The sequence below is a fragment of the Podarcis raffonei genome, chromosome 1, assembly GCF_027172205.1.
Source record: "Podarcis raffonei isolate rPodRaf1 chromosome 1, rPodRaf1.pri, whole genome shotgun sequence".
Taxonomy (NCBI): Eukaryota; Metazoa; Chordata; class Lepidosauria; order Squamata; family Lacertidae; genus Podarcis; species Podarcis raffonei.
The window spans coordinates 96,713,665-96,725,922 of NC_070602.1; the positions used below are offsets into that span (position 1 = coordinate 96,713,665).

The 12,258-nt window shown below is 40.4% G+C and overlaps 1 protein-coding gene across 9 annotated transcripts in view; it reads left to right on the top strand.

The window, feature by feature from the left end:
• The window catches only part of R3HDM1 (R3H domain containing 1), an 81,526-nt gene that overhangs the window by 40,133 nt on the left and 29,135 nt on the right, over nucleotides 1–12,258 (top strand). For 6 of the 9 annotated variants that reach the window (XM_053405448.1, XM_053405466.1, XM_053405479.1 and 3 more), the window contains exons 4-9: nucleotides 169–210; nucleotides 653–742; nucleotides 8,347–8,461; nucleotides 9,350–9,428; nucleotides 10,486–10,545; nucleotides 10,634–10,774. In XM_053405448.1, the coding sequence (XP_053261423.1) occupies nucleotides 169–210; nucleotides 653–742; nucleotides 8,347–8,461; nucleotides 9,350–9,428; nucleotides 10,486–10,545; nucleotides 10,634–10,774 (527 nt within the window). The remainder of the gene's footprint in view (nucleotides 1–168; nucleotides 211–652; nucleotides 743–8,346; nucleotides 8,462–9,349; nucleotides 9,429–10,485; nucleotides 10,546–10,633; nucleotides 10,775–12,258) is intronic. The other 3 variants (XM_053405488.1, XM_053405520.1, XM_053405472.1) reach the window with 2 other exon arrangements.

Genomic DNA, 12,258 nt, shown 5'->3' on the forward strand with positions numbered 1-12,258 from the left:
GGGACTATGCCTTTTGCATTTGCTCATAGGATGGATAATTCTGCAAATAATGGTCAGCATGGAATTGTTTTCTCTCTGCTGTGCACACTGGTGAATTGATTAATGCTTTTATACAGTCAGTGCATAAAGTTTTAATGCAAACTCTCTTTTGTTATGCTCACCATTCAGCGGCCAGTGCAGTCTTTTGGACAGACAGGAAAAAGGTCAAAGGTACAGTAGACTTGTGTGCTGGCATGCTAAGGAAGTCTTCATGCTTGATGAAGCCTTGCTATTTTGTGAAAATATGTATTGACTTCAGTTTTGTTCTTTTCTTTGGCAATAAAGTATTTTTGTTTTGGATTTTTGATTTGCCTAATTGTTTTGTTTTGCTTTGCCTGTATATTTCTAGTGGCTTCTTGTTGCTAGACAGAGGAAATAGTGCTTCTCTTTGCTTAATTTCCCCCCCAGTAACTGAAGTTGCTTTCTGCTGATAATCATGATGACTTTAAAGCTTTAACTGCTTGTTCTTTTGCCTTCTCGTAATGAATGATTGTGTATTGAAAATAGTCAGCATACGAATGTGAGCAGTTTTGTTATGCGCTTGGCAGTAAGTTAAATTGAGGAAAACTATCTGTGAACTGTAGATTTTTAATTTATAAATACTTTTCTTTAGTCAAGTACAAAGTTAAAGCTAGTTCGGGGCCTGGCTGTGTGTGAAGAATCTCCTCCACCTCCCACAGCTGAAATTTCACAGGACATCCAGGTAAAAATAAAATTGAGTATGAGACCTGAAACCTGGGTTTTTTGCTCTTTAAAGAATGTTTTGAAAGAGAGCGGGAGTAGGGTTGCAGTTAGCCCTTTTGGGGAATATGTGAGCAGCTAGAAAAAGTGTATGCATATGGATGCATGTTGGTGTGTGAACAATTCATCACGATAGAACACTAAATCATTCCCTTGATCAATAATATAAAAGTACTTAGGTTGAGTGAATATAGTTTGCACACATGCTCTGTGTCTCCTGTGGCTCATACCCAGCTTTCTGGCTGACAAAGTCATTTGATTTTTGAATGTTTGGTAACTCTAGAATATCTGTGTGTGACTAATGCATTATAGAAGGTTTAGCTCTGCAATCAATAAAGTGATTTGCAGTATACCTACTAGTAACTTAGAGACTTGTTTTCTGATGTTGAAGCAGTCATATTTAATGTGCCTGAATTTCGTGTTCTGTAGAAATACGGTACTTCTTCCCTTTACACCAGTGTGGCCTTATGAGTCCATCTTACTAGAGCAGCATAGTGGGATTGTCTTGTAAATCTCTTTAAAAGTCTGCCCTGTGTGGGGACTCCTGAGCAAATGCAGTTGTATCATAGGGCTTTATTATAGTCATTGGCCTGGTTTGCATGGAACACTAATCCATTATTTAGTGCTGTATGAGCAAGCCCAAGGTACAACTGGAAAAGGTCTAAATGAGTCAAGAAATAGAAAGTAATGGGAGAAGTTGGATGATGTGGTGCTCAGTATTATGACGTAGGTGACAGGGATTAGAAATGAAAGCAGGGTTCCCCCCCCCCTGCTGCAAATATATATCTGACACGAATATAGTTTTCTCCTTCCTTTTGCAAGTAAAATAAGTGCTTAGTTGTTGTTTTGTTGTTATTTTTGAACTCACAAGTCAGAAAGTTGCTACCTTTTAAAATAGGTGTTCCTTTCAGTGTGCTGGTGTACATTCTTTGGCATGTGGTATCTGTATCATTTTAGTTGTCAGTTAGCAGTAATAAGATTATTTCTCTTTAACAGCAGGGGTATGCATTCTGTTATTTGCTATGAACCTATACTAAGTTATTTACTAAATGCAAATCCTCATCAGGGAAATTAGCTAACTACTTTGGGGGGGGGGGTCATGACTCATACCGTACAACATTCCATTGTAGTATGAGGATCCGATTTCTACTTCCATAGTCAAGAGAGTCATATTGCCTTGTGTATATTCAGATGTGATACTAGCACTATAGTTGGCTGAACCTCCTTGACATCTGTGGCATAATGGAAGCAGGAGTTGGAAAAGATAATAGATTCCTACACTCAAGTGCAAGAGAGGTGTTGGGGTTGTTTTTTGTTTTTGTTGTTTTTTACAATAAAGTAACTCCTATCAGTCAAATCAGAATTGTAATGTAGGGTTGAATTATTCTCCGAAATGAACGGATTTCTCATATTTCTCTTTTAACTTCAGCTGTGAGGGTGAGTCAGGTTTCCATCAAAGCAGAAGCATTTCTCTTTCATTCTCTAAAATGATATTGGTAGATTTTGCAGTACAGTTGTTTTGTTGTATCTTCACAATTTGCTAAACTACAGGAAGTATGGTGTGTTGAGAGTAACTTAGATTAATTTTTGTTGAGCCCTGAGTAAGTAAGGAGATCAAAGCCACTGAGAGGGGACTAGGCTTTGTGCACTGGGCCCAGAGCCAACCAAGGGTCTGGACTCCTAGCTTTCAGTAAAAAAACCCCCCAAAACAGATTTTTGTATGCTCTGAAAGGAAAGTTTTGAAGTTGTGTAGAGCCACTCACCCAGAGACTTTTCTGAGATGAGCCAGCCTGCACCTGCCTTTTTGTGTTTTTAATCAGTGAAGTAAGATCTATGCTTGGTAAGTGAGCTGTTTGGACACTGGGCAATAGATTTGAAACCTGCTGTCCTAAAGTGTTGTTGTTTCTCCCTCTTTTATTTCCTGTTTGGTATAGTTTTCTTCCATCCTAGCAACCAGAAGAAATTCACTGTAAAGCGAACTTACGCTCCATCTTCGCTATACATTTAAAACAGTATCATACCACTTTATACAGTCATGGCTCCCCCCCAACCCCGGTTACTATTGTTTATTAAGGGTGCTGAGAGTTGTTAGGAGACCCATTCATTCTGCTCATGGAGCTGCCATTCTTAGAGGAGCCAGCCCTTTAGGCTGAGAATTAGTGGACTGGCTGGAGCAAAAAGAATCACAAGTTAGTTTAAAGTGTGAAACTACATATTCTCAGAGTATTTTTGTTCACACGGTTAGCTAACTGGCATTTGTTCTTATTTTGCTGTAAACGCCTGTTGGCATTCTGTTTGTCAAACTTATTACCTGTGTGTAACTCCAGATTTATTTCAGGCCTGCCCACCCCCCCACCTGCAAGACAAGGGTAAAAATTTGAATATGACCTAAAAATCTTCACAGATGTTATGCAAATTTGAGTCTTTGAGAACAGCAGCAGAGGGCCTAATCTGTATACTTTATACCGTATTGGCCTGAATATAAGCCTCACCTTTCCCCCAAATTCCAGCTGTGAAAAGTTAAAGTGCAGCTTATATTCCTGACCTCACGGTATGTAGCCAGGAGCGCAGGGCAAACAGCGCCAGGAGCGTGGCAAAGCAGCGTCCGCCCCTTGTGCAGTCCCCCGTCCTCTCCCCCAAGGCCGGGAAGGGAGAGAGCAAGGAAGGGGAAAGGCTGCTGACAACGCAGCGTGGCTCCCCCCCCCCCAGTATGCAGCCAGGAGCAGCAAGGAATGGAGTGGCTTATATTCGGATATTTTTTCTTTTTTTCTCTCTCCCCCCCCCCATCAATTTTAAAGTTGCAGCTTATATTTGGGTGCGGCTTATATTCGGGCCAATACAGTATGTAGCTCAGGAAATCCTATTCGTGATCCCTAGTTGGTATACTTAACAGTTGAAAGGGGCCAAAAGGATATAAAGTGAAATGCCTAATCACAAAGCAAGAGACACCCCTCTCAAGCTTAGCTGAACAGTCCTTAAATTCAGTATTGTCCAGTCATAGAATTGTAGAGTTGGAAGGGAAGGTCATCAAATCTGACCCCCTTCATTGGAATGTAACAATGGAGGGATACAATCTATTTCAGAGAAACAGACCAGACAAGAAAGGAGGAGGAGTGGCGTTATATGTCAGGGATGTGTATACCTGTGAAGAGATCCAAGATTTAGAACCTCAAAGCCAAAGTGAGAGCATTTGGGTCAAAATTAAGGGAGAGAAGAATAACAGTGACCTCATTGTGGGAGTTTACTATAGATCCCCAAGCCAAACGGAGGACATAGATGATGCCTTCCTGGAACAGATGGCCAAGCATGCAAAAGGAAGGGAGATAGTAGTAATGGGGGACTTCAATTACCCGGATATTTGTTGGATGTCAAACTCAGCCAAGAGCATAAGGTCAAACAGATTCCTCACTGGCCTTGCAGACAACTTCATTGTCCAGAAAGTGGGAGAAGCAACAAGAGGAACAGCCATTTTAGATCTGGTCCTAACCAATGTTGATGACCTGGTTAGTGGGGTAGAAGTGGAAGGATCATTAGGCGCGAGTGATCATGCTCTTCTGAAGTTTACTATACAGCGGAAAGGAGCAGCCAAGCATACTAAGACTCAATTTCTCGACTTTAAGAAAGCCGACTTCATAAAACTTAGGGAAGTGCTGGGTGAGATCCCATGGACAGTAATACTAAAAGGAAAGGGAGTTCATGATGGCTGGGAGTTTGTTAAGAGGGAGATAGTAAAAGCACAACTTCAGGCAATACCAATGAGACGGAAACATGGAAGGTGCCTAAAGAAGCCAGGGTGGCTATCTAAAGAACTTTTAACTGAGTTAAGATTAAAAAAGGATGTGTACAAAAAATGGAAAAGGGGGGAAACCACCAAAGAGGAATTCAAACAAATAGCCAGCACGTGTAGACACAAAGTCAGAAAAGCTAAAGCACAGAATGAACTCAGGCTTGCTAGAGAGGTTAAAAGCAACAAAAAAGGCTTTTATGGGTATGTTCGTAGCAAAAGGAAGAACAAAGAAACAGTGGGGTCACTCAGAGGAGAAGATGGTGAAATGCAAACAGGGGACACAGAAAGGGCTGAACTCCTCAATGCCTTCTTTGCCTCAGTCTTCTCCGATAAAGAAAACAATGCCCGACCTGAAGAATTTGGAGCAAATGATTTAGCAGAGGAAACACAGCCCAGAATAACTAAGGAGATAGTACAAGAATACTTGGCTAGTCTAGATGTATTCAAGTCTCCAGGGCCAGATGAACTGCATCCAAGAGTATTAAAAGAACTGGCAGATGTGATTTCAGAACCACTGGCAGTCATCTTTGAGAATTCCTGGAAAACAGGCGAAGTCCCGGCAGACTGGAGGAGGGCAAATGTTGTCCCTATTTTCAAAAAGGGGAAAAGAGAGCACCCAAATAATTACCGCCCAGTCAGTCTGACATCAATACCAGGGAAGATTCTGGAGCAGATCATTAAGCAAGCAGTCTGTGAGCACCTAGAAAGGAATGCTGTGATCACCAATAGTCAGCATGGATTTCTGAAAAATAAGTCATGTCAGACTAACCTGATCTCGTTTTTTGACAGAATTACAAGCCTGGTAGATGAAGGGAACGCAGTGGATGTAGCCTACCTTGATTTCAGCAGGGCATTTGACAAGGTGCCCCATGATATTCTTGTAAAGAAGCTGGTAAAATGCGGTCTTGACTATGCTACTACTCAGTGGATTTGTAACTGGCTGACTGACCGAACCCAAAGGGTGCTCATCAATGGTTCCTCTTCATCCTGGAGAAGAGTGACTAGTGGGGTGCCACAGGGTTCTGTCTTGGGCCCGGTCTTATTCAACATCTTTATCAACGACTTGGATGATGGACTCAAGGGCATCCTGATCAAATTTGCAGATGACACCAAACTGGGAGGGGTGGCTAACACCCCAGAGGACAGGATCACACTTCAAAACGACCTTGACAGATTAGAGAACTGGGCCAAAACAAACAAGATGAATTTTAACAGGGAGAAATGTAAAGTATTGCACTTGGGCAAAAAAAATGAGAGGCACAAATACAAGATGGGTGACACCTGGCTTGAGAGCAGTACATGTGAAAAGGATCTAGGAGTCTTGGTTGACCACAAACTTGACATGAGCCAACAGTGTGACGCGGCAGCTAAAAAAGCCAATGCAATTCTGGGCTGCATCAATAGGAGTATAGCATCTTGATCAAGGGAAGTAATAGTGCCACTGTATTCTGCTCTGGTCAGACCTCACCTGGAGTACTGTGTCCAGTTCTGGGCACCACAGTTCAAGAAGGACACTGACAAACTGGAACGTGTCCAGAGGAGGGCAACCAAAATGGTAAAAGGCCTGGAAACGATGCCTTATGAGGAATGGCTAAGGGAGCTGGGCATGTTTAGCCTGGAGAAGAGGAGGTTAAGGGGTGATATGATAGCCATGTTCAAATATATAAAAGGATGTCACATAGAGGAGGGAGAAAGGTTGTTTTCTGCTGCTCCAGAGAAGCGGACACGGAGCAATGGATCCAAACTACAAGAAAGAAGATTTCACCTAAACATTAGGAAGAACTTCCTGACAGTAAGAGCTGTTCGACAGTGGAATTTGCTGCCAAGGAGTGTGGTGGAGTCTCCTTCTTTGGAGGTCTTTAAGCAGAGGCTTGACAACCATATGTCAGGAGTGCTCTGATGGTGTTTCCTGCTTGGCAGGGGGTTGGACTCGATGGCCCTTGTGGTCTCTTCCAACTCTATGATTCTATGATTCTATGATTGTAATCCTCAATTGGTTATGCCATTGGATGGTTTGTACTTAAAGTTTCTATGGTATACATTAAAGCAGGGATGTGTTCAAGATGTTTGGCAGCTTGTTATTTTCTTAGCTTAATATATTGGACTTTCCTTTATGGCAGGATAGATGGACATTGACCAGCATGAGGAACCAAATGATATTAAAAAGTCAGAGCAATAATATGGCACAGTGTTTCTGTGGTGATTAATGCTTTTGAAAAGGCTAGGTCCACCAACATGTGATGCACTAGCAGGGACATTGCCCATGTGTTTGAGTCCATTGGAAAATTCATCTTTCATGAACATTAAAGTTACTGCAAGGTTTAATTTGAACTGGACTGAAAGACTACATTGTTGTAAAAAGACCAAAATCTGAAGCTCGTTTTAAAAGATGAATGAATGCAAAAAGTCATGTTTCCATAAATGTTTTATGACTAGTTTACACATCATAATATTTATAACTGTGTTATTTTGATAATTTGGGGAAGTTTGGTATATATTCCTTTTTAAGGTAGACTGAACTAGTTTTTGAAACAGTGGTGTTTTGTGCAGTTTATGACATAATTCAACAATTTCTGTTTTTGTGTGCTCTATAGTAGCTATTCTCTGGCAAGGTTCTCAACTTGAATTCATTTCTGTTTCTTGAAGATTCTCTGGTGAATGTTGAAACGAGTTACAATTGAAAATTTAATGAATACTTTATTTATTTTGCTGCTGTTCTGTCTTCAATGGCATAAATGAGCACAGATCCACTAGCTGCAACTATATTTCACGTCCCTTAAATCAGATTTATAGAGTTGTGTCCACTGTAGCAAATGTCATTTTGGAAAGATTTAGATAAACGAAAAAAGACTAAAGCAATATGTTAAAGGTATGTGACAAATTGTTCAAAATAAAAAAAATCTGTATCAATGTAAATTCTGTCAAATCCAGGCACTAAAATTGGTTGTTGTTGTTTTAATAAATAAACTAAAGGAAAGATTGCTACAAGGGAAGAGTTAGCTTTACAGAATGCATCTTTCCTTCTCCCCACCCCCCCAGTTCTGTGTCCTTTGTTAGTTCCAGGGAATGGGAATCTGCACCATCAACTTTGTTTTTTTGTAACTCCTACCAAGTTCAGTGGAGTTAACTCACAAGTAAGTGGGGATAGAATTGCCATCTAAATGCTGAAACGAATGGCCAGCCATAATTACCTAGTTTCATGTAACGTTAAGCCAAACCCATGTTTTAGCGTAAACAAGCAAATGTCCAGGTTTCCATTGAGAAAATCATGGCTGCGTTGCTCGTTTTCTGGTCCTACTGCTGTTGTGCTGCTGTGAGCAAAGCCATGTTTTGACCCGACATTATGTCCCCTGAGTGGTAAGCCAGAGAACAAATCTTGGTTAAAACACATGGTTTGTCTCTCTAGCGAAATAAAGCATGAGCCCAGGCTGAGAGACAATGCAAAACCCAAAGCAAATGCCCATATATTTGCTTGTCTGTGCTAATCCATGTTTGCTGTAGCATTATAACTGGACCACTGCTTGGGTTTTGTTTGGTCCCCAGCCACTGAAATCTATGTTGTGCACTAAAGACACATAGTGGGTTTGTGGGAAATAAAATAGTGCTAATAAATCAATTTTCCTTTTAAATGGATTGAGAGGTTCTAAGACAATGCTGTGTGATTCCTTTCTGGATTCCAACCAACATACTAGGCTCTCCGCTGCAGTTGGTTGATTGCTTAAAATGACACATTTTTCATAGTGGAAGGGGAAAAAATGACGGATTTTACTTTTCAACAGGAGAAAATTCAGATCCAGCTAACACAGTCTTTTGAAAAGGAGGAGAAACCCTTGAAAGATGAAGCAGAAAAGGAAAAGTCCATTGATAAATTGCCCAGGAAAATGTTATCAAGAGGTTTGCTATCTATCGTTCTTTTTAAAAATCTCATTAATCTAGCAGGAATGCTGTGAGGTGGCAGTGGGGGGAGGCGGAGGGTGGAGAAGTATAACTGGAATAGGACGGTGGCCTGGACCTGATTGAGAACGTTTTTATCTACTCCCTCTTTCATTCAGAAGCCAGAAGGTGGGGAAAGGCCAAGGACAAAAACTAGGCCGTCGCCAAATTTATTGTATGATTCTGTGCATGTTTGTTCAGAAGTAAGATTTCAGTGGCCATGTTTGGATAATCACATCTCTACTTAATAACCCAAGATATGAACAAGCTTTGTGGTCTCCCCCCCCCCTCTTTTATATGAGCAAGAGAACAAACAACCCAGGAAGTTGTCTCAACTGGGAAACAATGTTTTTCAACTTGGGAACAAGCTGGGATATGACACCATGGTTTAAAGCTGGCTTAATTTTCTGGCTTATTCTGGAACTATTAACCATAGTTTCCTGGTTTGGACAAAAAAGGGAATTTATAGTTAGTTCAAGACTTCCTTTCTTGCTTGTTGGCTTTCACAAAGGAAGGAGTAAAGGGGTTTCTTGTCTGCTCCCAAGACATGTTCATATATTGGCTATTAAACCAAGATGTGGTTGGCCAAACCAACCCCCTGTCTTCAAAGGGATTACCCCTGGTTTAGTTTGGGTGACCCTTGGGAATAGTGTGGGGTATAGAGGGGGGAGTTGGCAGAAAGTGTGCCCCCCTTTGTTTCTTAGCTGGTGTGCAACTATACTTCCAAATGTGGTGTTCTGTTTATTAATATGTAAAAAGGACAGCTCTTAACATATCAGGAATATATTTTACTAAAATAATTAATATATTTTCTCCAATCCTGGATTTTTCTTTCTTTTTTCTTTTTAGATTCTAGCCAAGAATATACAGATTCAACTGGTATAGATCTACATGAGTTTTTAGTAAATACGTTGAAAAATAATCCCAGGTAAAGAGGTGGTAGTTTGTTGTTTTTAAATTCAAATTTATTAAATTCAAATTTTCTTACTCATATTAGTTTGTGGTACTAGTAAGTGCCTCAAATATTGCTCTGGGACAGTGGTTCCCAATTAGCTCATAACTATGGAAATAAGTTTTGAATATAAGTTTTTCACATGACCCGGACAGCTGAGGGGTATGGAATGGTGCCATGGGTGGGTTACGCAGACCCCAATTAGGAATCACTGCTTTAGGATGCCTTGTGTAAAGCCTTAAAATATTTATATTTCTGTATCCTGCTGCATCAAAGCCTACTTCTTCAAATGATTATTTCCATTCCCTTTACTCATATGTTAAGATAGCTTTGTCTGAATGATTATCTGCTGAAATCAGTACAGAAACTTACATAAGTGATGGCTAATAGGATGGAAAGCAGGGGCTATAGCAGGGGAAGCCAATGTGGACCCCGGCAGATGTTGCTGGACCACAGCTAGCATGCTGGCGGGGGCTGATGGAAATGGTGGTGCCACAACATCTGGAGGGAAACATGTTGGCGATCCTTTATCTACAGCAATTGCCTCGGCCGCAACTCATGTGGCTTTTGTTGTTTACACCAAGAAACCATTTTTTGGGAGGGGAGGCCTGGGAGCAGAGAGACTCTGCCAGGCTCTGCCTGGGTGGAACAACACCAGCATTACTCCACTAGTGCAGGGCTCTTTGTTCTACCTGCCAAATAAGGCTTTCCAAGGCTGAGCCAGTCCAGGATCCACTGGTTCCAAAGACAAACTATCATGCAATATAATTGGGCTCAGTTGTTGTGCCAACAATTTGCCTGAACCCCACCTACCCCCCTATCCAGTGTGCATGGCAGAGCAGGGCCATGGCTTTATTAAGCTCTGCTTGTTAATATATTTTAATACATTTGTGATTTAGAATCATAGAATCCTTTTTAATAGAACAAATAGTATTCTTGCTTAATACACTTATTATATTACAGCATCTGGAAGCACTATTGTCTTCTGTTGGACTACCTCCTTTGTCTCACCCCTGTGTTTTTTTGTTTCTAGGGACAGAATGATGCTGCTGAAATTGGAACAGGAAATCTTAGATTTCATTGGTAATAACGAGTAAGTGCTACTTGCTGGTTTTGAAGAAGTTTTTCTTATATACGGTGTAGTAACTCAAGTAAAACTAAAACTTGATGCTACTTTTCAGAATCCCTCGAAAGAAATTCCCCCCCATGACCTCTTACCATAGAATGTTATTGCACAGAGTGGCTGCTTACTTCGGACTGGAGCACAATGTGGACCAGAGTGGGAAGTCGGTTATAGTAAACAAAACCAGCAATACCAGAATGTAAGTTAGGAATTTTTTTTATTCTTCATTAATCAAGCAGTCCAGTTGTCTGGATGATGGAATGTTTTAGTCTACTGACCCAGGTAGAATCTAGTGAATATCTATTTTTATTTCATTTTTTTTAAAAGGATTCTTCTTTTCCTAGAGGTGATCCCTAAAACATGATTATATTTCAAATCAAAGGGATCACTAATTTTGTGGGTATCATGATAAATGAAAGCTATTTTCAGTGTCTGGGGTGAGGGTGTCACTATTCATTCTCTGACTATCTAGAAATCTCCAGTGCTGCTGTTCCTCCATCTTGTGAGAATAATTCTTATTCCTGAACTGTAAAAATCTGGGATCTTGAAAGTAGAAGGGTTACAGCAGGCAAGACAATTAAAATGTATAATTGGGTTAGAGCTAGCTTTTTGTTGCACTACCTGTTTTTCTTTGTTATTCTGTAATTGTTATGCACAAATCACATATTATTCATAAAATAACAGAGTCTTCAGTAACTATCTACACCACAAAAAGGGTCTTTTGCTGTATTATCCTGAAAACAAATATTGTAATATTTAACAGATTAGTTCTAACTTGACACACAGTTTCTTGCATTAGACAACCTTGATCTCCCTTCTTGAAATCAAACAAAATGCACAAGCTTTTCCATGTACAATGTATGCCAAACGTCATTCAATCAGTCATTTGCCTCTGGGATTTCCATATTCCCCCATTTATGAAACATTTCTCTTCTAGCTGTAGTAATTTAGAGGAAACAATAATTAATGCCAACCCTGGGAACCAAGTCTTCAGTTTTGATGGTGTTGGTGGCAGCTCACACACAGTAATTGTCCTTAATAATTTCAGTAACTTTCTTCCCTACATTCACACCATACATGAAAGTCTTCTGGTCTTGGTGCAACACTTTTTGTGTTAATTTGTTGTTGTTTTCCTGGTCTTTTAAAAATAGCGTTAAAGGTGCTGAAATGCTTTGTCAAATTGGGGGTTAAGTATGGCAGCCAAAGTCAAAGGACAGCATGCAACGTTTTGCATAAATAGAAGAGTTCAGCAAGAACAGTAGACAAAGTACCTTCATATGTAATAAATTGTTTTCATTGGGAAACTGGCAGTGGGCCTCTTTTCCTTTTGGAGCCTTACACCAAGCCATTGTGTTCAATGAGATGTTGATTCTCATATAGTTGCTCCCATGTAGAAGACCCCTAGAAATATTTCTGCTGTGTAAGAGTTTGAATACAGGAGGGTTAACCCTCACTTACCATGTAGATGCCTGATCAGAAAGTCACAAGTAATATTCACAAAGGTCATTTTATGCAGAAGTAAGGGAGCCATGGGTATTGCTGAAGGTTTTCTGGAAGCATCTCTCATGCCGGATGAGGGACACCTTACTTTTGAGTTAAAGTATAGCTTGGCTCTTAGGGAAGAGGAGCTAGTTTAGAGAACACGCAGTTCCATTGCTCACCCACAAATTAGTCATCTGAATA